Source organism: Oncorhynchus clarkii, chromosome 18 (assembly GCF_045791955.1).
Source record: "Oncorhynchus clarkii lewisi isolate Uvic-CL-2024 chromosome 18, UVic_Ocla_1.0, whole genome shotgun sequence".
In the NCBI taxonomy this organism is placed as follows: Eukaryota; Metazoa; Chordata; class Actinopteri; order Salmoniformes; family Salmonidae; genus Oncorhynchus; species Oncorhynchus clarkii.
In genome coordinates this window covers 16,800,441-16,820,254 of record NC_092164.1, presented here as the reverse complement: position 1 = coordinate 16,820,254, position 19,814 = coordinate 16,800,441, and the positions used below count along the sequence as shown (strand labels likewise).

The 19,814-nt window shown below is 42.6% G+C and overlaps 1 protein-coding gene and 6 non-coding genes across 8 annotated transcripts; 6 read left to right on the top strand and 1 right to left on the bottom strand.

Moving 5' to 3' along the window:
* Positions 1–1,190: 1,190 nt before the first annotated feature.
* Positions 1,191–13,514, bottom strand: LOC139373090 (glycogenin-1-like). Of its 2 annotated transcripts, XM_071113183.1 has the most exons (8): positions 13,325–13,514; positions 12,130–12,265; positions 11,798–11,972; positions 11,556–11,718; positions 11,066–11,192; positions 5,226–5,451; positions 3,465–3,521; positions 1,191–3,094 (listed from the first exon to the last, which is right to left on the bottom strand). In XM_071113183.1, the coding sequence occupies exons 1-8, from the start codon at positions 13,329–13,331 to the stop codon at positions 2,924–2,926; spliced, it is 1,062 nt and encodes a 353-aa protein (XP_070969284.1). In that variant the 5' UTR covers positions 13,332–13,514; the 3' UTR covers positions 1,191–2,923. The 2 variants fall into 2 exon arrangements, with proteins under 2 accessions (XP_070969284.1, XP_070969285.1); XM_071113184.1 differs by lacking the exon at positions 3,465–3,521 and having other exon boundaries at positions 13,325–13,509.
* Positions 13,515–14,000: 486 nt separating this feature from the next.
* trnal-cag (transfer RNA leucine (anticodon CAG)) lies at positions 14,001–14,083 on the top strand. The gene has a single exon. It is a non-coding gene; the product is annotated as a tRNA-Leu (tRNA).
* A 770-nt stretch (positions 14,084–14,853) lies between these two features.
* trnal-cag (transfer RNA leucine (anticodon CAG)) lies at positions 14,854–14,936 on the top strand. The gene has a single exon. It is a non-coding gene; the product is annotated as a tRNA-Leu (tRNA).
* Positions 14,937–15,426: 490 nt separating this feature from the next.
* trnal-cag (transfer RNA leucine (anticodon CAG)) lies at positions 15,427–15,509 on the top strand. The gene has a single exon. It is a non-coding gene; the product is annotated as a tRNA-Leu (tRNA).
* A 772-nt stretch (positions 15,510–16,281) lies between these two features.
* Positions 16,282–16,364, top strand: trnal-cag (transfer RNA leucine (anticodon CAG)). The gene has a single exon. It is a non-coding gene; the product is annotated as a tRNA-Leu (tRNA).
* Positions 16,365–16,854: 490 nt separating this feature from the next.
* On the top strand, positions 16,855–16,937 carry trnal-cag (transfer RNA leucine (anticodon CAG)). Its single transcript has one exon. It is a non-coding gene; the product is annotated as a tRNA-Leu (tRNA).
* A 720-nt stretch (positions 16,938–17,657) lies between these two features.
* Positions 17,658–17,740, top strand: trnal-cag (transfer RNA leucine (anticodon CAG)). The gene has a single exon. It is a non-coding gene; the product is annotated as a tRNA-Leu (tRNA).
* Positions 17,741–19,814: the final 2,074 nt, after the last annotated feature.

The window sequence follows — 19,814 nt, the reverse complement described above, 5'->3', positions numbered from 1 at the left end:
GGTCCTTTAATCTTCTTGTGACACCGGGTGCTGTAGATGTCCTGAAGGGTAGGCAGTGTGGTCCCGGTGATGCGTTGGGCTGACCGCACCACCTTCTGGAGAGCCCTACACACTGGTCACTTTAATAATGTTTAGTTACTGTTTTTACATACTGTTTACCCGTGTCTCACCCATACTGTATTCTAGTCAATGCCCTCCTATGCAACTATTGCTGTACATACCATTCTATCCAGGTATGCTTCAGATATACTACATACAGCATAAGCACATGGTTTGGAGGGCTCTTAGATATCTTAATATAGTGTAGAATTACATATGAGGAACATGTATTCTGAGTAAACGGTTCCTTTAAAGATGGTATAGTGTGTTTAGAAGTTGTTTTGGCTAAGCATCCAACTTGCTGTTTACAATGTTTGAAAAATGGCTTTGAATTGCTCTGCAGTATGTTCAGGTATCAGAAAATGAATTACAGCTTCCAATCTTTTCAGTGGCATGTTTAAAGAGTCATACAGTAGTTGAGCGTCACAATTTATTTATACGTATCTGTACAAAATGTAATTGCTTAGACTTGATTATGTATACCTGTGGCAATAGACATTCAGGAGAATGAACATTTACTAAATGTTTCAGACAGAAATGTATTGTGTAGATCCAATATGCTGTCGGATAGATTGGAATAGTACAGGAGTGTGTGTGTGCTCTATTCATATCTTCAGCATGCGGTTCCAGATACAGCCCTGCCATTAGTTGAAGGCTGCCAATCCAATAGTTTCAAAAAAGTACTCACTTCCTGAGATCAGTATTCAAATATTTGTAAAAAAATTAATAAAGTAGTTGCTTTCTCAGATCCATATTTAACACAAGTAGGTACTCATAGTTTGGAAACATAGTAACTTTGAGGTCTGTTTTTGTACTCTGTATTCCAATAGTTGTAGTCACCTCCAAAGTAGCTATTTGTTCACCCCGAAAGATTTTTACTTTCCACAAAGCAGTTAAAAAATATTTATCCCAGGTCTGAAACAGAGCATACCTAACATCAGAACCTTTTGTTATGATTTCAATACCATCATTGAGCACGGATGCACACACACACCCAGACAAACACACACACACACACACACACACACCCCCAGACAATCACGGTTCAGTAGTACTAGTAGTAGCCACATAGCTAGAATAACAGACAGCTGGAGACTTCAACAGTCCTTTATTAGGTGTCTACAGAAAACAGAAACAGTGAGAACTACCGGGGTGTGTTCAGAACAGAAACAGTGAGAACTACCGGGGTGTGTTCAGAACACAAGGTTTCACAGCGTTTGGAAACTTCTCTATAGAGCCGTTTATGGGTGTATTAAGAGGGACCACAAAACTACAACTTCCCATTACTTACTATATCATTTTAGGCTGTGTGTGTTAGGATTCCCTACTGGCCTTACGCCCCCGTGTGCACTTGTCCTGCTCACTCAGTCCCCTTCATGGATGTGAAATCATTGGATTAATCATGGACTTGAGTTTTCACCATGTCAAAATAATATCTGACATGATTTTCTTCATACCAGTCCATTCCTTTAAATCCACAAGGTGGGATGAAGGTACACACTTCAGGGAGAGGAAGAGGTATCAGGGTGTTGATGTTGGGAGGGTGGTGGGGGGGTTGATACGGTAGGGCTTTAGGAGGGGTGAGTTGGAGATGGGGGGTGTCAAGTTGAGAAGGGTGGAGTAGAGTGGAGTGTAGAGGTAAGTCTGTAGGAGGGTTGAATGGAGTAGAGAGGAGCGTAGAGGTAAGTCTGTAGGAGGGTTGAATGAGTAGAGGAGCTGGAGGAGCGTAGAGGTAAGTCTGTAGGAGGGTTGAATGAGTAGAGGAGCTGGAGGAGCGTAGAGGTAAGTCTGTAGGAGGGTTGAATGAGTAGAGGAGCTGGAGGAGCGTAGAGGTAAGTCTGTAGGAGGGTTGAATGAGTAGAGGAGCTGGAGGAGCGTAGAGGTAAGTCTGTAGGAGGGTTGAATGAGTAGAGGAGCTGGAGGAGCGTAGAGGTAAGTCTGTAGGAGGGTTGAATGGAGTAGAGTGGAGCGTAGAGGTAGGTCTGAATGGAGTAGATGTGAAGGGGTGGGGGGGTTTGGCAGCAGCAGAGAAGTGTTTTCTGTAAACAGTGACAACTAGAATAGGCCTAGTTGTGTAGTAGGAGTCTTTGACAGTGGTAAGGCAACTGGTCAGACTACACAGGACGTGAGGAAACCCAACAGGAAATGATGACATCAAACAGGACATGGCGAAATGACAAGCGCTACAGTGGGTTTTCCACTTTAGAAACGGGCTTCCGTCACAATATTCATAATATAAAGAAACAACCACGCACAACACGCATATGGAGAGCAAAAATAACCACTGGGATGCAAACCTTAATAAACAAAATAACAGTTCTTCCATTTTATAGAGGGAAATACTTCATACCCTCTCTGAATACTTTAAAGAGTAAAAGCACGACTGCCCGATCATTATCAGGCTTGACTGAGTAACTGGGTTAGAGCTGTTAGAGTCATGGGGTCTGGATGGGACTTGGTGAGGCAGAGTCACAGTGAGGTTATTACTGAGTCATTACTTACTGACCAAGGCTTCTGCGCTGAGGTGGTGGTATGGGGGCTGCATAGTGTAGTAAACTGGTGTTCAAACACTGAATGGACCAGTTTCTGCAGGGGTTATTTCTGCAGGACCAGGCCACACAGATGCACGAACACGCACACACACACACACACACACACAGAGAAAAACAGAGAGAGAGAGAGGCCCAGGATGTGACTGTTTTTCAATACGTCATGCTCTACCGCTTTCTCTTCTGATTGGTCAAATGCCAGTTGATCCCCGTCCCCACGCATCTCCGGCCTGCCAATGGATGCCCTCTCCGTCCGTCATCCCTCCTCTGGCCCTCTACTTGAGGAAGCAGTCCAGTTTCCTCTGGATGCTTTCGAAGGAGTCGGCTCCCATGTAGTCCGCCTGGCCCGCCTCCCATCGCTGCCTCCTCTCCTCACTGGACACCTGGGGCGCCTGAGGGGGAGGCGGGGGGAGGATGATCTCAACCACACGGTCACAGACGACCTCCTATAGGGGGTGGAGGGAGAGACAGGGTAGGCAAACAAGATGAGCGTTCTGAGACATGGAGAAATACTCTAATACAAATACAAGGGTGACGGTGACAGCCATGAAGCATTTCCCCTCAACCAATCAGCAGCTTCCTCTACAGAGAAACAGAACTAAGGGCAGGGGCCGGGGTCAGTGGGAGTGAAAAGCCAATCAGCTTCTTCCTGTTACTGTGGCAACGCCAATAAGCACAGCCGGCCGGGTTTCTAGAGTTGAACTAGGGTGTCAGAAGTATAGCACTACATCGGTGACTACATCGTCACCCTACTGCAATATTATTATTGCACTACATAGGGCATATGGTGCCATTTGAGACATGCCCTTCAAGTACCTGTTTAAAGTATCCATGAGAGACAGGGAGAGAGGTTACCATGTCAATGACTTGCCTCTACAGAGGGTCAACACATACACACACACACACACACCATCATCAGCGACTGAAACATGCAAATACTGTACTTAAACTTCTTTACGATTACACTGTACTCACATACACAAACTGTCCTTCAACAGTCTCGTCAAAACGCATACAGTGCCTTAAAGTATTCATAGCACTTGCCTTAATCCACATTTGGTTGTGTTACAGCCCAAATTCAAAATGGATTAAATAGATTTGTTTCTCTCACCCACACACCATACCCAGTAATGACAAAATTAAATCAAGATTATTTTTAATTTTTTTTACACACCCCTGAGTCAATACATGTTGGAATCACCTTTGGTAGTGATTACAGTTGTGAGTCTTTCTGGGTAAGTCTAAGTGTTTTGCACACCTTGATTGTACATTCTTTTATTTTTTATGCTCTGTCAAGGTGGTTGTTGATCATTGCTAGACAGCCATTTTCAAGTCTTGCCATTGATTTTCAAGCCAATTTAAGTCAAAACTGTCTAACTAGGCCACTCAGGAAAATACAATGTCATCTTGGTAAGCAACTTCAGTGTGTATTTGACCTTGTGTTTTAGGTTATTGTCCTGCTCAAAGGTGAATTTGTATCCCAAGCAGACAACCAAGCAGACAACCAGGTTTCTCAACCCTAGTCCTTGCTGATGACAAGCATACCCATAACATGATGCAGCCACTACCATGCTTGAAAATATGAAGAGTGGTACTCAGTGATGTGTTGGATTTCCCCCCCAAACATAACACTTTGTATTCAGGACAAAGTTAATTTCTTCACCACAGTTTTCCTTTATTGCCTTACTGAAAACAGGATGCATGTTTTGGAATGTTTTATTCTGTACAGGCTTCCTTCTTTACACATTGTAAATGAGGTTAGTATTGTGGAGTAACTACAATGTTATTGATCCATCCTCAGTTTCCTCCAATCACAGCCATTACACTTGAAATGTGTTAAAGTCCCCACTGGCCTCATGGTGAAATCCCTGAGTAGTTTCCTTCCTCTCTGGCAACTGAGTTAGTTAGGACGCCTGCATCTTTGTAGTGACTGGGTGTATTGATACACCAGCCAAATTGTAATTAATAACTTCACTATGCTCAAATGGATATTCAATGTCTTCTTTATTATTTTTACCCATCTACCGATAGGTGCCCTTCTTCGCGAGGCAATGGAAGACCTCCCTGTTATGTGGTTGAATCTGTGTTTGTTATTCACTGCTTGATGTTACAGATAATTGTATGTGTGGGGTACAGCGATGAGGTGATTCAGGATGATTCAGAAATCATGTTAAGACACAGAGTGAGTCAAAGTAACTTATTACGTGGCATGTTAAGCACATTTTTACTCTTGAACTTATTTAGGCTTGCCATTAACAAAGGTGTTGAATACTTTGACTCAATACATTATTTTTTCATTTTTAATTAATTTATTTAAAAAAATTCTAAAAAACATAATTCCACTTTGATATTATGGGGTATTGTGTGTAGACCAGTGACACAATCTCAAAAGAATCAATTTTAAATTCAGGTTGTAACAACAAAATGTGGAAAAAGTGAAGCTGTGTGAATACTTTCCCGAAAGCACCGAACATATCTCTCAGGTCTTGTTATACATCTGTGAAGATTCAGACACGATTGTCAGTACTGGAGATCTTACGTACACACGCTATAAGGAGACACACACACACGCAGTACCTCAGTGCAGCCGGAGCAGAACAGTGTGTCTCCATAAGAGTCTCTGAGAGCAGGTAGGACCCCAGAGGAGTAGAGGTTCCACCACTGAACCAGGAAGTCAGGGTGCAGGTCACCCGAGCCAGGCGTGAGGGTGTGACCTTTGACCTTCCCAGTCTGGGTGTCATAGGAGTAGTTCCATGGCTTCACCTTCCCCAGGAAGTGGACCACCTTAGCCTCATGACCGTACCTACAAACACACACACCAGAGATTGTAAATCAAATCACATGTTATTTGTCACATGCGCTGAATACAACAGTCATAGGCTGTAAAAATTCCCTGTCTTAGGTCAATTAGGATCACCACTTCATTTTAAGAATGTGAAATGTCAGAATAGTAGAGCGAATGAATGTCAGCTTTTATTTCTTTCATCACATTCCCAGTGGGTCAGAAGTTTACATACCAAATACTAATTGAGTGTAGCATTGCCTTTCAATTGTTTAACTTGGGTCAAACGTTTCAGGTAGCCTTCCACAAGCTTCCCACAATAAGTTGGGTGAATTTTGGCCCATTCCTCCTGACAGAGATGGTGTAACTGAGTCAGGTTTGTAGGCCTCCTTGCTCGCACATGCTTTTTCAGTTCTGCCCACAAATTTTCTATAGGATTGAGGTCAGGGCTTTGTGATGGCCACTCCAATACCTTGACTTTGTTGTCTTTAAGCCATTTTGCCACAACTTTGGAAGTATGCTTGGGGTCCTTGTCCATTTGGAAGACCCATTTGCGACCAAGCTTTAACTTCCTGACGGATGTCTTGAGATGTTGCTTCAATATATCCACATAATTTCCCTGCCTCATGATGCCATCTATTTTGTGAAGTGCACCAGTCCCTCCTGCAGCAAAGCACCCCCACAACATGATGCTGCCAACCTTGTGCTTCATGGTTGGGATGGTGTTCTTCGGCTTGCAAGCTCCCCCCTTTTTCCTCCAAACATAACGATGGTCATTATGGCCAAATAGTTATATTTTTGTTTCATCAGAGCAGAGGACATTTGTCCAAAAAGTACAATCTTTGTCCCCATGTGCAGTTGCAAACCGTAGTCCTTTGTAGTCCTTTTTTATGGCGGTTTTGGAAAAGTGGCTTCTTCCTTGCAGAGCGGCCTTTCAGGTTATGTCGATATTGGACTCGTTTTACTGTGGATATAGATACTTTTGTACCCGTTTCCTCCAGCATCTTCACTAGGTCCTTTGCTGTTGTTCTGGGATTGATTTGTACTTTTTGCACCAAAGTACGTTCGTCTCTAGGAGACAGAATGCGTCTCCTTCCTGAGCGGTATGACAGCTGCGTGGTCCCATGGTGTTTATACTTGCGTACTATTGTTTGTACAGATGAACGTGGTACCTTCAGGCGTTTGGAAATTGCTCCCAAGAATGAACCAGACTTGTGGAGGTCTACAATTGTTTTTCTGAGGTCTTGGCTGATTTCTTTTGATTTTCCCATGTCATAAAGTTTGGGTGTATCTTTTGGTAGATATACTCCAATATATTTAATGGATGAAGAGGTCCAGGTGAAGTTATACCTGCTCCTCAGCTCTTCCTGTGGGGTATAATTATATACTAGGGCTTGGGTCTTGTGTACGTTAAGCACATACCCTGAATATGTTCCAAATGTTTGTAAAACATCCATCAGTCTAGGTACACTTGAGCCTGGGTCTTTAAGGAGTAACAGAACGCCATCAGCATACATGCATATCTTATGTTCACTGCCTCTTATTGTTATTCCCTCTAAGGTTGGGTCCTGTCTTATTGCCTGTGCTAATGGTTGGAGGTACAAGGAGAAGAGCGTGGGTGAAAGATTACAGTCTGGTCTTGCCCCTCGCTCTAATTTTATTGTTCGTGACAAATGTCCATTTATCTTTATTCTAGTGGTCAGACATGAATACAGTGTTTTGAAGCACTGCATCACTTCTTTGTTGAAACCAAACCTTTCCATAACTTGGAATAGGTAATCCCATCCCACTGAATCAAATGCTTTTTCTGCATCTAGGCTGATTAATATTGCACTTGTCTTATTCTGAGTAATGTGGTCCATGACATGTAGTGTTCTCCTTATATTGTCCTGTGTCTGCCTATTTTGTATGAAACCAGTTTGATCTCCATCAATCAATTCTGGGATTATGTTCTCCATTCTTTTGGCTATTATTGATGCATATAGTTTATAATCTGTGTTAAGAATTGCGATGAACTGCATTCCTTCTTATCTTTACCCTCTTTTGGGATTACTGATATGATGGCCTCTCTCCAGGGCCTGGAGACTTGTTTACTTTTAGTTGAGATATTGCTTTATTCATTTCTTCGGGGGATATTTCTGAAGTTAGTCTATTATTTTTCTCCGTCCCAATTGAAGGGAGATTGAGTGAGTTCAAAAAGTGCTCTGTTGTCTGTGCATCTGCCTTCTCTGGTTGCTTGTACAGATTTGTGTAATATGATTCTAATTAAATTCTGTATTTCATCCAATTTGCATGCAATCTTCTTTGTTTTGGGTTGTTTTATGTTGAAAATGGTGTTCTGTGCTTGTTGTTTCCTGAGTCTCCATGTTAGTAATTTGGTTGCCTTTGAGCCTGCTTCATAATATCGTTGTTTCAGGAACCTGAGCTTTTTCTCTACTTCTCTTTAAATCTGGTCAATTTCCTGTTTTACCTTTTGAATCTCTTGTAATATAAAGAGGGTCTTTGTAGGATCTCTAGGAGATCGTTCTAAGTTTCTTAATGTTTCCTGTATTGTCAGTAGTTTACGTGCTTTAAATCTTCTTCTTGAGAGATGATGTGGCTATGATCTTTCCTCTAATTACCGCCTCAGCTGCATCCCACAATATAGCAGGAGATACTTCCCCATTATCGTTATTCTCCAGATAGATGTTCAATTCTGTCTTTATTGATTCCTTGAATGCTGGATCATTCAGCATGCTTGTATTAAGTCTCCATATAGTATTGATTGGTTTGCTATCAAGGTGTAGAGTTAGGTAAACTCCATTATGATCTGATAAATCGCCCTGCCCAATCCTACAATCCTTAAGCCTGTGCATTGTACATGAAAAAGTAGTCTAACCTGGAGTATTCAGTGTGGTGGGCTCAGTAAAAAGTAATTTATACAGCTTTCATTTTTGCTTGTAAGCAGGAAGCTAGAATTATGGTCAGATTTACCAAATGGAGGGTGAGGGAAAGCGATGTACACGTCTCTGTGTGTGGAGTAAAGGTGGTCTTGAACCCCCCCCCCCCCCTCTGGTTGCCCATTTAACATGCTGATAGAAATGAGGTAAAAACGTATTTAAGTTTCCCTGCATTAAAGTCCCCGGCCACTAGGAGCACCACCTCTGGATGAGCATTTTCCTGTTTGCTTATGGCCGTATACAGCTCATTGCTGGATCTAAAACCGCACACATCGGTCTGTGGTGGTATGTAGACAGCTACAAAAATAACTCTAGGTAGACAGAGTGGTCTACAGCTTATCATGAGATACTCTACCTCAGGCGAGCAAAACCTCAATACTTCCGTAGATATCGTGCACCAGCTATTGTTTACAAATATACATAGGCTCCTTATCTCAGCTTGTTACCTGTATAAAAGACACCTCTCCACAGAAGCAATCAATCAGATTCCAAACTCTCCACCATGGCCAAGACCAAAGAGCTCTCCAAGGATGTCAGGGACAAGATTGTAGACCTACACAAGGCTGGAATGGGCTACAAGACCATCGCCAAGCAGCTTGGTGAGAAGGTGACAGTTGGTGCGATTATTCGCAAATGGAAGAAACACAAAAGAACTGTCAATCTCCCTCGGGCCTGGGGCTCCATGAAAGATCTCACCTCGTGGAGTTGCAATGATCATGAGAACAGTGAGGAATCAGCCCAGAACTACACAGGAGGATCTTGTCAATGATCTCAAGGCAGCAGGGACCATTGTCACCAAGAAAACAATTGGTAACACACTACGCCGTGAAGGACTGAAATCCTGCAGCGCCCGCAAGGTTCCCCTGCTCAAGAAAGCACATATACATGCCCGTCTGAAGTTTGCCAATGAACATCTGAATGATTCAGAGGACAACTGGGTGACAAGTGTTGTGGTCTGATGAGACAAATGGAGCTTTTCGGCATTAACTCAACTCGCCGTGTTTGGAGGAGGAGGAATGCTGTCTATGACCCCAAGAACACCATCCCCACCGTCAAACATGGAGGTGGAAACATTTTGCTTTGGGGGTGTTTTTCTGCTAAGGGGACAGGACAACTTCACCGCATCAAAGGGACGATGGACGGGGCCATGTACCGTCAAATCTTGGGTGAGAACCTCCTTCCCTCAGCCAGGGCATTGAAAATGGGTCGTGGATGGGTATTCCAGCATGACAATGACCCAAAACACACAGCCAAGGCAACAAAGGAGTGGTTAAAGAAGAAGCACATTAAGGTCCTGGAGTGGCCTAGCCAGTCTCCAGACCTTAATCCCATAGAAAATCTGTGGAGGGAGCTGAAGGTTTGAGTTGCCAAACGTCAGCTTCGAAAACCTTAATGACTTGGAGAAGATCTGCAAAGAGGAGTGGGACAAAATCCCTCCTGAGATGTGTGCAAACCTGGTGGCCAACTACAAGAAACGTCTGACCTCTGATTGCCAACAAGGGTTTTGCCACCAAGTACTAAGTCATGTTTTGCAGAGGGGTCAAAAACGTATTTCCCTCATTAAAATGCAAATCAATTTATAACATTTTTACATTTGTTTTTTTTTGTTTGTTATTCTGTCTCTCACTGTTCAAATAAACCTACCATTAAAATTATAGACGGATCATTTCTTTGTCAGTGGGCAAACTTACAAAATCAGCATGGGATCAAATACTTTTCCCCTTCACTGTATAACCCCCAGCTGTATGTTATTAATATCGTCGTTCAGCCACAACTCGCTGAAACATAAGATATTACAGGTTTTAATGTCCCGTTGGTAGGGTGTACGTGCTTTCAGTTTGTCCCATTTATTTTCCAGCGATTGAACGTTGGCTAACAGTACAAATGGCAAAGGCAGATTAGCCCCTCGTCGCCTGATCCTCACAAGGCATCCTGATCTCTTTCCACAAAATCGGTTTCTTTCTCCTGCGAATGATGTATGATGTATGATGAATGAAATCGCTGTTCTGATGTCCAGAATCTCTTTTCGGTCATAAGAAACAGTACTAGCAACATTATGTACAAAGTAATTTACAAACAATGTGAAAAAACAAACAAAATAGCACGGTTGGTTAAGAGCCAATAAAACGGAAGCCTCTCAGCCATCATAGTGTGTGTGTGGTTAACTAGGAGAGAGTGTGTGTATATGACCTGTATCTGCAGTGTGTGTGTGGTTAACTAGGAGAGAGTGTGTGTATATGACCTGTATCTGCAGTGTGTGTGTGGTTAACTAGGAGAGAGTGTGTATATGACCTGTATCTGCAGTGTGTGTGTGTGGTTAACTAGGAGAGAGTGTGTACTGTATCTGCAGTACCAGTGTGTGTTATTTGAGGGCAGGCCTGAGCCACTCCTCTTGTGAAACTCAACACCACACACCCTTTCAACTGACCTTGGCTTGGCTTATTAACACCAAAACAAGCACTCTCACTCTTCTCCCTCATGCTCTCTCCTGATGCTCTCGCTCACTCATTCGCTCACTCTTCTCCCTCATGCTCTCTCTCCTGATGCTCTTGCTCACTCATTCGCTCACTCTCGCCGACACACACACACACACACACACACACACGAGGGCAGGAAGCCAGGGATTTGGAGCTAAAGTGTGATGTATGAAATAGCTTCTACTGTGACAACATTGGAGTGTGTGTGTGTGTACCTACTGTTTGAAGGCTGGTAGATAGGTGTATATAGCGATGCTGCTGAGGTTGTAGATGAAAGGCAGGTGTTTGGAAATGTCTGCTGTTGACCAGGTATTGAAGAAACTGTTCAGAACTCCTTGGTCCCCACCTAGAGAGAGAGAGGGGGGGGGAGCGAGAGCAAGGGTGTGGGAGAGAAGAGGGGAGTGAGAGAGAGAGAGAGGGGAGGTTAGACGAGAACACAAGGTATTTTAGGATCTATAGGAGCTTGTTGGCAGCAGAGTTTAAGGAAAGTCCATAGGAGATAGTGTTTATTGCACCACCCCGAACTCACTCTTTGTACCATGTATTTAATATTTTACTGCAGCTGCTTGCTCTTGGCCAGGGCTTCCATCAAAAACACATTCACATCTCAATGGGACTCACATGGATAAAACACATTCACATCTCAATGGGACTCACATGGATAAAACACATTCACATCTCAATGGGATAATAATAATACAGAACTCACCGTCAAAGCTGCCGTTCTCAGTGCAGTGTGTCATAAGGCTGTGGTATGTTTCATTGGATGGTTTAAAGACGAACACGCCCGAGTTGAAACAATCTGGCCAACCAGGATCAGGCGCAGCAGATAACTCCTCCCTCTCAAACAGCTCATCAATGTTGGACAACACCTGCGTACACACACACAATATTGAGCCTAGTATACAGACTTGCTGTAATTTGTACTGAGTAAAGAGTGAGTGCGCTCACCAGTGTGTCTGCGTCCATAAACACACACTTGGTGTAGTGTGTGAGTGTCCAGCAGTGCAGCTTGGTGAAGGTCACTCCGAGGTCTGGTCTCTTCATCAGGGCCAGGTGGGCCGTGTCCCCAGAGTCCAAGATATCCACCACACACACCTCGTCATAGATGCTACTCAGCATGGCCCTGCAACACACACACACAGTTTGAGTTGTGTGTTACCTGCTCAGGTGTGGACAATACAAAACTAACAGAGACAAGGCCATGGGTGTGTCAAACACTGAACATAGATCATGGGTTGTGTGTGTGTGTGTATATGAGTGTGAGCATGTGTATGTGTTACCTGCAGGGCTCTGCTACGTGCGGTCCAATCAGAACCACCAGTTGTTTGGTTGTGTTATGGTTGCGTAGCGACCTCCCCAGAACCATCGCTCCTTTGGCATAGTTGTCATTTGTGGCCAGAGTCACATATGCTTGGTCTAATCACACACACACACACTTGTAAATAACACTGGAACAGAAAGAGAGAACAGCTTCTGTCTGGTACCTGGACCCTCTCTACAAGGCTTATATCAATCAATACTTCAGCTAGGGTAACCATAGACCCTCTACCCTTCCCTACCATAGAATAGCCCTATAGCTGACCCTCTACCCGTCCCTACCATAGAATAGCCCTATAGCTGACCCTCTAGCCGTCCCTACCATAGACTAGCCCTATAGCTGACCCTCTACCCGTCCCTACCACAGAATAGACCTATAGCTGATCCCCTACCCGTCCCTACCACAGAATAGCCCTATAGCTGATTCCCTACCCGTCCCTACCATAGACTAGCCCTATAGCTGACCCTCTACCCGTCCCTACCATAGACTAGCCCTATAGCTGACCCTCTACCCTTCCCTACCATAGTACAGTGTGTAAACTATAGGGCTATTCTATAACTGTCATATGTCAACTTGTGGTGATAATGTCATAGGCTGTTCTGCACGAGCCGATTCCACTTGTGAGATTGACCACAGAGACAAGAAACGAGTCGTGTTTAAAACGAGTGATGAGGATTTAAAACACCTTGTGTGAGCTCTCGGGTAAATATTGTAGAATTCATGAGCATATAGCGAAAGTGCGTGTTTGATATATCCCTACGCAGAGAGTAAACAAGTGCACACTTCGGGATGGAAGAGAGAGGGAATTCAGCAATGGCCGAGCCGCACGTAGGCACAGACACTGCAGGACGGTTAACACAACAAGCACACGATGTACTTTCAGTTTAAGTCATCATAATTGTTGCCTACGCGGATAACGTTACTTTAACGACGTCGCAACAGAAAACTAGAATCTACATATAAATATGCGCATTCATCAAACCATATATAAATCACATTGTTGCTGAAAGATGCAACGCAAAGCTAATGCAATTTTCGTGTGATTCAGCTATAGCTTCAAACCATAATATAATAAAACATAAAATAATATAGCAAAACTGTTTAATGGTTATAGGCTACTCCTGTCATCCTTATTAACCAACTGTCCGCTGTCTTACCCGTCATGGTCAGTTATTCGGTGTGGCCGTAGCTCGGAGGGTCTGGAGTGCTAGATTCGGTGAAAAACGGGAGTTTTTCGGTAGCAACATAGAGCTAGAAGACACAGCTGTAAAGAGGACGAAATCAAGTCAGGAGGCCATATTCGCGTCATGTGATCCGTCACAGTGCACACGCCCACCACAATACACACACACACAAACACACGCACACGCAATTTAGAATCGAAATGTTTGCCAGTTTTAGTGATTATTTCAGTTTTATTATAGTTTTTAAATAGATATTTGATCTTAAGGATAAGCCTAATGATCATACTTGTTCACAAGAACGGAAATATAAAATAGCGTTACATAGTACGAATATATCAACATCAATCAGTATTATTTATGGTAAGAAAGAGCTTGCTAATTGTTTATAAGAGCAGTTCCATTGTTCCTTTAGCGAATCCTAGTGGTGAGATGGTGTATATGCACCCTGGGCTGACGAAACCAGGATAAATGATTAATTTCTCTTTCTTTGGTGCTGGCTGAGCGAGAGGAAACTATTAGTAGCCTAGCCTATGTCAATTTCAACTTTTACCCGATTCACTGTAAGTTATATAATTTGAAAAATATATGACCGATTACAAGACCACATAAAGATGAATAAATCAGAAGGGACACGTAATATTTGACAGAAGTCAGGATGGCCGAGCGGTCTAAGGCGCTGCGTTCAGGTCGCAGTCTCCCCTGGAGGCGTGGGTTCGAATCCCACTTCTGACATACTTTTAACGCCTGCATGTCATACTGCGTTGCAAGAACCAGTTGACAAATAAGTGGCTTAAGATAATGGAAATTACATCCAGTTAACATGAGCAGTGAATAACTATCGTATTTTTAACATTCTGCAAAAACAGCTAGTTGACGAGAGGTTGAAAGAGAATTGCACGAATTTCACAGACGGGCCACAAACAGGCAAATAACAAAAGATTTCTCGGAACGCACAACTCGTCGGTCGTTGTCACTGGATTGTATTGGTGGGAAGAAAAAAATATGGTCTGCAGGGTAATCGAAGTCGCTGCATCTAAAGTCAAGCCACGGGTCACAGGTGAGACCCCTTTTTAACCCCCCCCCCCCCCCAAATAAAAATAAAACACGATTGCGTTAAAATAACCATTATGCCATTTGCTAAGACTCCCCCCATTTTGACATGTGGACGTGTTGTCACTCTCACCCTGATGGTTGCTGATACTTCCAGACACTTTTTCGGTTTTATCTGAGGTATTTTATCATTTATATCAGAATGGTCATATTCTGAGGCCACTTTAGGGCTCAATCAATGACGATTTACTAGGCTTTTCCCGTTGACGGACATAATTGAAGATAAATCAATGACAGGAGTTTTTAATTGGTTAAAACCAATGACTATTTGATGTTGAAAGTGCAAGTCAGTATTGTGCATTTACTGGTCTTTGTGGTGATCTTAGGAGGCCGTACCTATATCTACTTTTAGCTAGTACGCTTTATCCTGACACCAAATGCAGCTTTTAGCAGTCAGGATGGCCGAGCGGTCTAAGGCGCTGCGTTCAGGTCGCAGTCTCCCCTGGAGGCGTGGGTTCGAATCCCACTTCTGACATACTTTTAACGCCTGCATGTCATACTGCTTTGCAAGAACCAGTTAATGAGAGGTTGAAAGAGAATTGCACAAATTTCACAGGCGGGCCACAAACAGGCAAGGATAAGGATAAGCCTAATGATCATACTTGTTCACAAGAACGGAAATATAAAATAGCGTTACATAGTACGAATATATCAACATCAATCAGTATTATTTATGGTAAGAAAGAGCTTGCTAATTGTTTATAAGAGCAGTTCCATTGTTCCTTTAGCGAATCCTAGTGGTGAGATGGTGTATATGCACCCTGGGCTGACGAAACCAGGATAAATGATTAATTTCTCTTTCTTTGGTGCTGGCTGAGCGAGAGGAAACTATTAGTAGCCTAGCCTATGTCAATTTCAACTTTTACCCGATTCACTGTAAGTTATATAATTTGAAAAATATATGACCGATTACAAGACCACATAAAGATGAATAAATCAGAAGGGACACGTAATATTTGACAGAAGTCAGGATGGCCGAGCGGTCTAAGGCGCTGCGTTCAGGTCGCAGTCTCCCCTGGAGGCGTGGGTTCGAATCCCACTTCTGACATACTTTTAACGCCTGCATGTCATACTGCGTTGCAAGAACCAGTTGACAAATAAGTGGCTTAAGATAATGGAAATTACATCCAGTTAACATGAGCAGTGAATAACTATCGTATTTTTAACATTCTGCAAAAACAGCTAGTTGACGAGAGGTTGAAAGAGAATTGCACGAATTTCACAGACGGGCCACAAACAGGCAAATAACAAAAGATTTCTCGGAACGCACAACTCGTCGGTCGTTGTCACTGGATTGTATTGGTGGGAAGAAAAAAATATGGTCTGCAGGGTAATCGAAGTCGCTGCATCTAAAGTCAAGCCACGGGTCACAGGTGAGACCCCTTTTTAACCCCCCCCCCCCCCCCCAAATAAAAATAAAACACGATTGCGTTAAAATAACCATTATGCCATTTGCTAAGACTCCCCCCATTTTGACATGTGGACGTGTTGTCACTCTCACCCTGATGGTTGCTGATACTTCCAGACACTTTTTCGGTTTTATCTGAGGTATTTTATCATTTATATCAGAATGGTCATATTCTGAGGCCACTTTAGGGCTCAATCAATGACGATTTACTAGGCTTTTCCCGTTGACGGACATAATTGAAGATAAATCAATGACAGGAGTTTTTAATTGGTTAAAACCAATGACTATTTGATGTTGAAAGTGCAAGTCAGTATTGTGCATTTACTGGTCTTTGTGGTGATCTTAGGAGGCCGTACCGATATCTACTTTTAGCTAGTACGCTTTATCCTGACACCAAATGCAGCTTTTAGCAGTCAGGATGGCCGAGCGGTCTAAGGCGCTGCGTTCAGGTCGCAGTCTCCCCTGGAGGCGTGGGTTCGAATCCCACTTCTGACATACTTTTAACGCCTGCATGTCATACTGCTTTGCAAGAACCAGTTAATGAGAGGTTGAAAGAGAATTGCACAAATTTCACAGGCGGGCCACAAACAGGCAAGGATAAGGATAAGCCTAATGATCATACTTGTTCACAAGAACGGAAATATAAAATAGCGTTACATAGTACGAATATATCAACATCAATCAGTATTATTTATGGTAAGAAAGAGCTTGCTAATTGTTTATAAGAGCAGTTCCATTGTTCCTTTAGCGAATCCTAGTGGTGAGATGGTGTATATGCACCCTGGGCTGACGAAACCAGGATAAATGATTAATTTCTCTTTCTTTGGTGCTGGCTGAGCGAGAGGAAACTATTAGTAGCCTAGCCTATGTCAATTTCAACTTTTACCCGATTCACTGTAAGTTATATAATTTGAAAAATATATGACCGATTACAAGACCACATAAAGATGAATAAATCAGAAGGGACACGTAATATTTGACAGAAGTCAGGATGGCCGAGTGGTCTAAGGCGCTGCGTTCAGGTCGCAGTCTCCCCTGGAGGCGTGTGTTCGAATCCCACTTCTGACATACTTTTAACGCCTGCATGTCATACTGCGTTGCAAGAACCAGTTGACAAATAAGTGGCTTAAGATAATGGAAATTACATCCAGTTAACATGAGCAGTGAATAACTATCGTATTTTTAACATTCTGCAAAAACAGCTAGTTGACGAGAGGTTGAAAGAGAATTGCACGAATTTCACAGACGGGCCACAAACAGGCAAATAACAAAAGATTTCTCGGAACGCACAACTCGTCGGTCGTTGTCACTGGATTGTATTGGTGGGAAGAAAAAAATATGGTCTGCAGGGTAATCGAAGTCGCTGCATCTAAAGTCAAGCCACGGGTCACAGGTGAGACCCCTTTTTAACCCCCCCCCCCCCCCCCAAATAAAAATAAAACACGATTGCGTTAAAATAACCATTATGCCATTTGCTAAGACTCCCCCCATTTTGACATGTGGACGTGTTGTCACTCTCACCCTGATGGTTGCTGATACTTCCAGACACTTTTTCGGTTTTATCTGAGGTATTTTATCATTTATATCAGAATGGTCATATTCTGAGGCCACTTTAGGGCTCAATCAATGACAGGAGTTTTTAATTGGTTAAAACCAATGACTATTTGATGTTGAAAGTGCAAGTCAGTATTGTGCATTTACTGGTCTTTGTGGTGATCTTAGGAGGCCGTACCTATATCTACTTTTAGCTAGTACGCTTTATCCTGACACCAAATGCAGCTTTTAGCAGTCAGGATGGCCGAGCGGTCTAAGGCGCTGCGTTCAGGTCGCAGTCTCCCCTGGAGGCGTGGGTTCGAATCCCACTTCTGACATACTTTTAACGCCTTAAAAATCTTTCTTTATCCTGTCTCCTCCCCTTCATCTAAACTGATTGAAGTGGATTTAACAAGTGACATCAATAAGAGATCATATCTTTCATCTGGTTAGTATATGTCATGGAAAGAGCAGGTGTTCTTCATATTTAGTATACTCTTTATGGCTCTGGTATGGTGTTTGCGAGGTGTCGCCTGTATTCATTTCAGTAACTCTATGTCAGTGAAAGGTTAAAGAAATAGTCCATTCTCAAATCAGATTCATCTGGCTTCAAAATGTCTTGATTTAAAGGCATAGTCTGTGATTTGATAAGCTGACAGTTGATATTGGGGAAATATTATGTCACCCGTAGGTACAGAATAAGAATGTGTGTGTGTGATATGGCTTCTTCTGTGCATCTTCACATTTGAATTATAGAGTAGGCATTAATTGGAGCAGTTATCATATACTGTAGCATATGCTATGTTGCACCCTCCCAACACACACACACAGGAGATTTAGCCCAGAATCACTTATTAAATATTTAAACTGGGGTAGTAATGTGTTCTCTTATGCTCCCCCCCCCCCCCCCCCCCCCCCCCCCGTCTCTCCCTCTCATATCAAATCTGTTTGTCATATGCGCCGAATATAACAGGTCCAATTAAATCAAATCAAATGTATTGGTCACATACACATGTTTAGAAATATGTTATTGCAGGTGTTCCGTAATGATTGTGTTTCGTGCTCCAACAGTGCAGTAATATCTAAGAAGTAATATCTAACCATTTCACAACAATACACACAATACAGACAACCTAAAGAAAAGTAATGAAATTAAGATCATATCAATATTTGGACGAGGAATGTCGGAGCGGAATAGACTAAAATACAGTAGAATAGAATACAGTATATACATATGAGATGAGTAATGCATAGACTAAAATACAGTAGAATAGAATACAGTATGTACATATGAGATGAGTAATGCATAGACTAAAATACAGTAGAATAGAATACAGTATATACATATGAGAAGAGTAATGCATACACTAAAATACAGTAGAATAGAATACAGTATATACATATGAGATGAGTAATGCATAGACTAAAATACAGTAGAATAGAATACAGTATATACATATGAGATGAGTAATGCATAGACTAAAATACAGTAGAATAGAATACAGTATATACATATGAGATGAGTAATGCATAGACTAAAATACAGTAGAATAGAATACAGTATGTACATATGAGATGAGTAATGCATAGACTAAAATACAGTAGAATAGAATACAGTATATACATATGAGATGAGTAATGCATAGACTAAAATACAGTAGAACAGAATACAATACTGACAAGCCCTTAACCAACAGCAGTTCAAGAAATAGAGTTAAGAAAATATTTACTAAATAAACTCAAGTAAAAAAATAAAACAAAAAGTAACAGAATAAAATAACAATAACGAGGCTATATGCAGAGGGTACCGGTACCGAGTCAATGTGCGAGGGTACAGGTTAGTGGAGGTAATTTGTTCAAATAGGTATGGGTCAACGTAAATAGTCCAGGTGGCCATTTGATTAACTGTTCAGCAGTCTTATGGCTTGGGGGTAGAAGCTGTTAAGGAACCTTTTGGATCTAGACTTGGCGCACCGGTACCACTTGCCGTACGGTAGCAGAGAGAACAGTCTATGACCCTCTTCCCCTTCTCTCCCTCTCTCTCTCCCATGTCTCTATCTCATTCTCTTTCTGTCTTTCTCTTTCTATGTGAAGGTATGTTGTCGTGGCACTCTAGGGGAAACAGGGCGTGATATGCTCAGGTGATTCCATGGAAGACACTGGGTGAAGAAAACAAGCATGCACACCTGCAGACATATTGCAAACCCACACACACGTACACACACACACACACACACACACACACACACACACACACACACACACACACACACACACACACACACACACACACACACACACACACACACACACACACACACACACACACACACTTGTCTAAGACAATATCTTTTTGCCTCCTGTCTCAGCCTCCAGTATTTATGCTGCAGTAGTTTATGTGTCGGGGGGCTA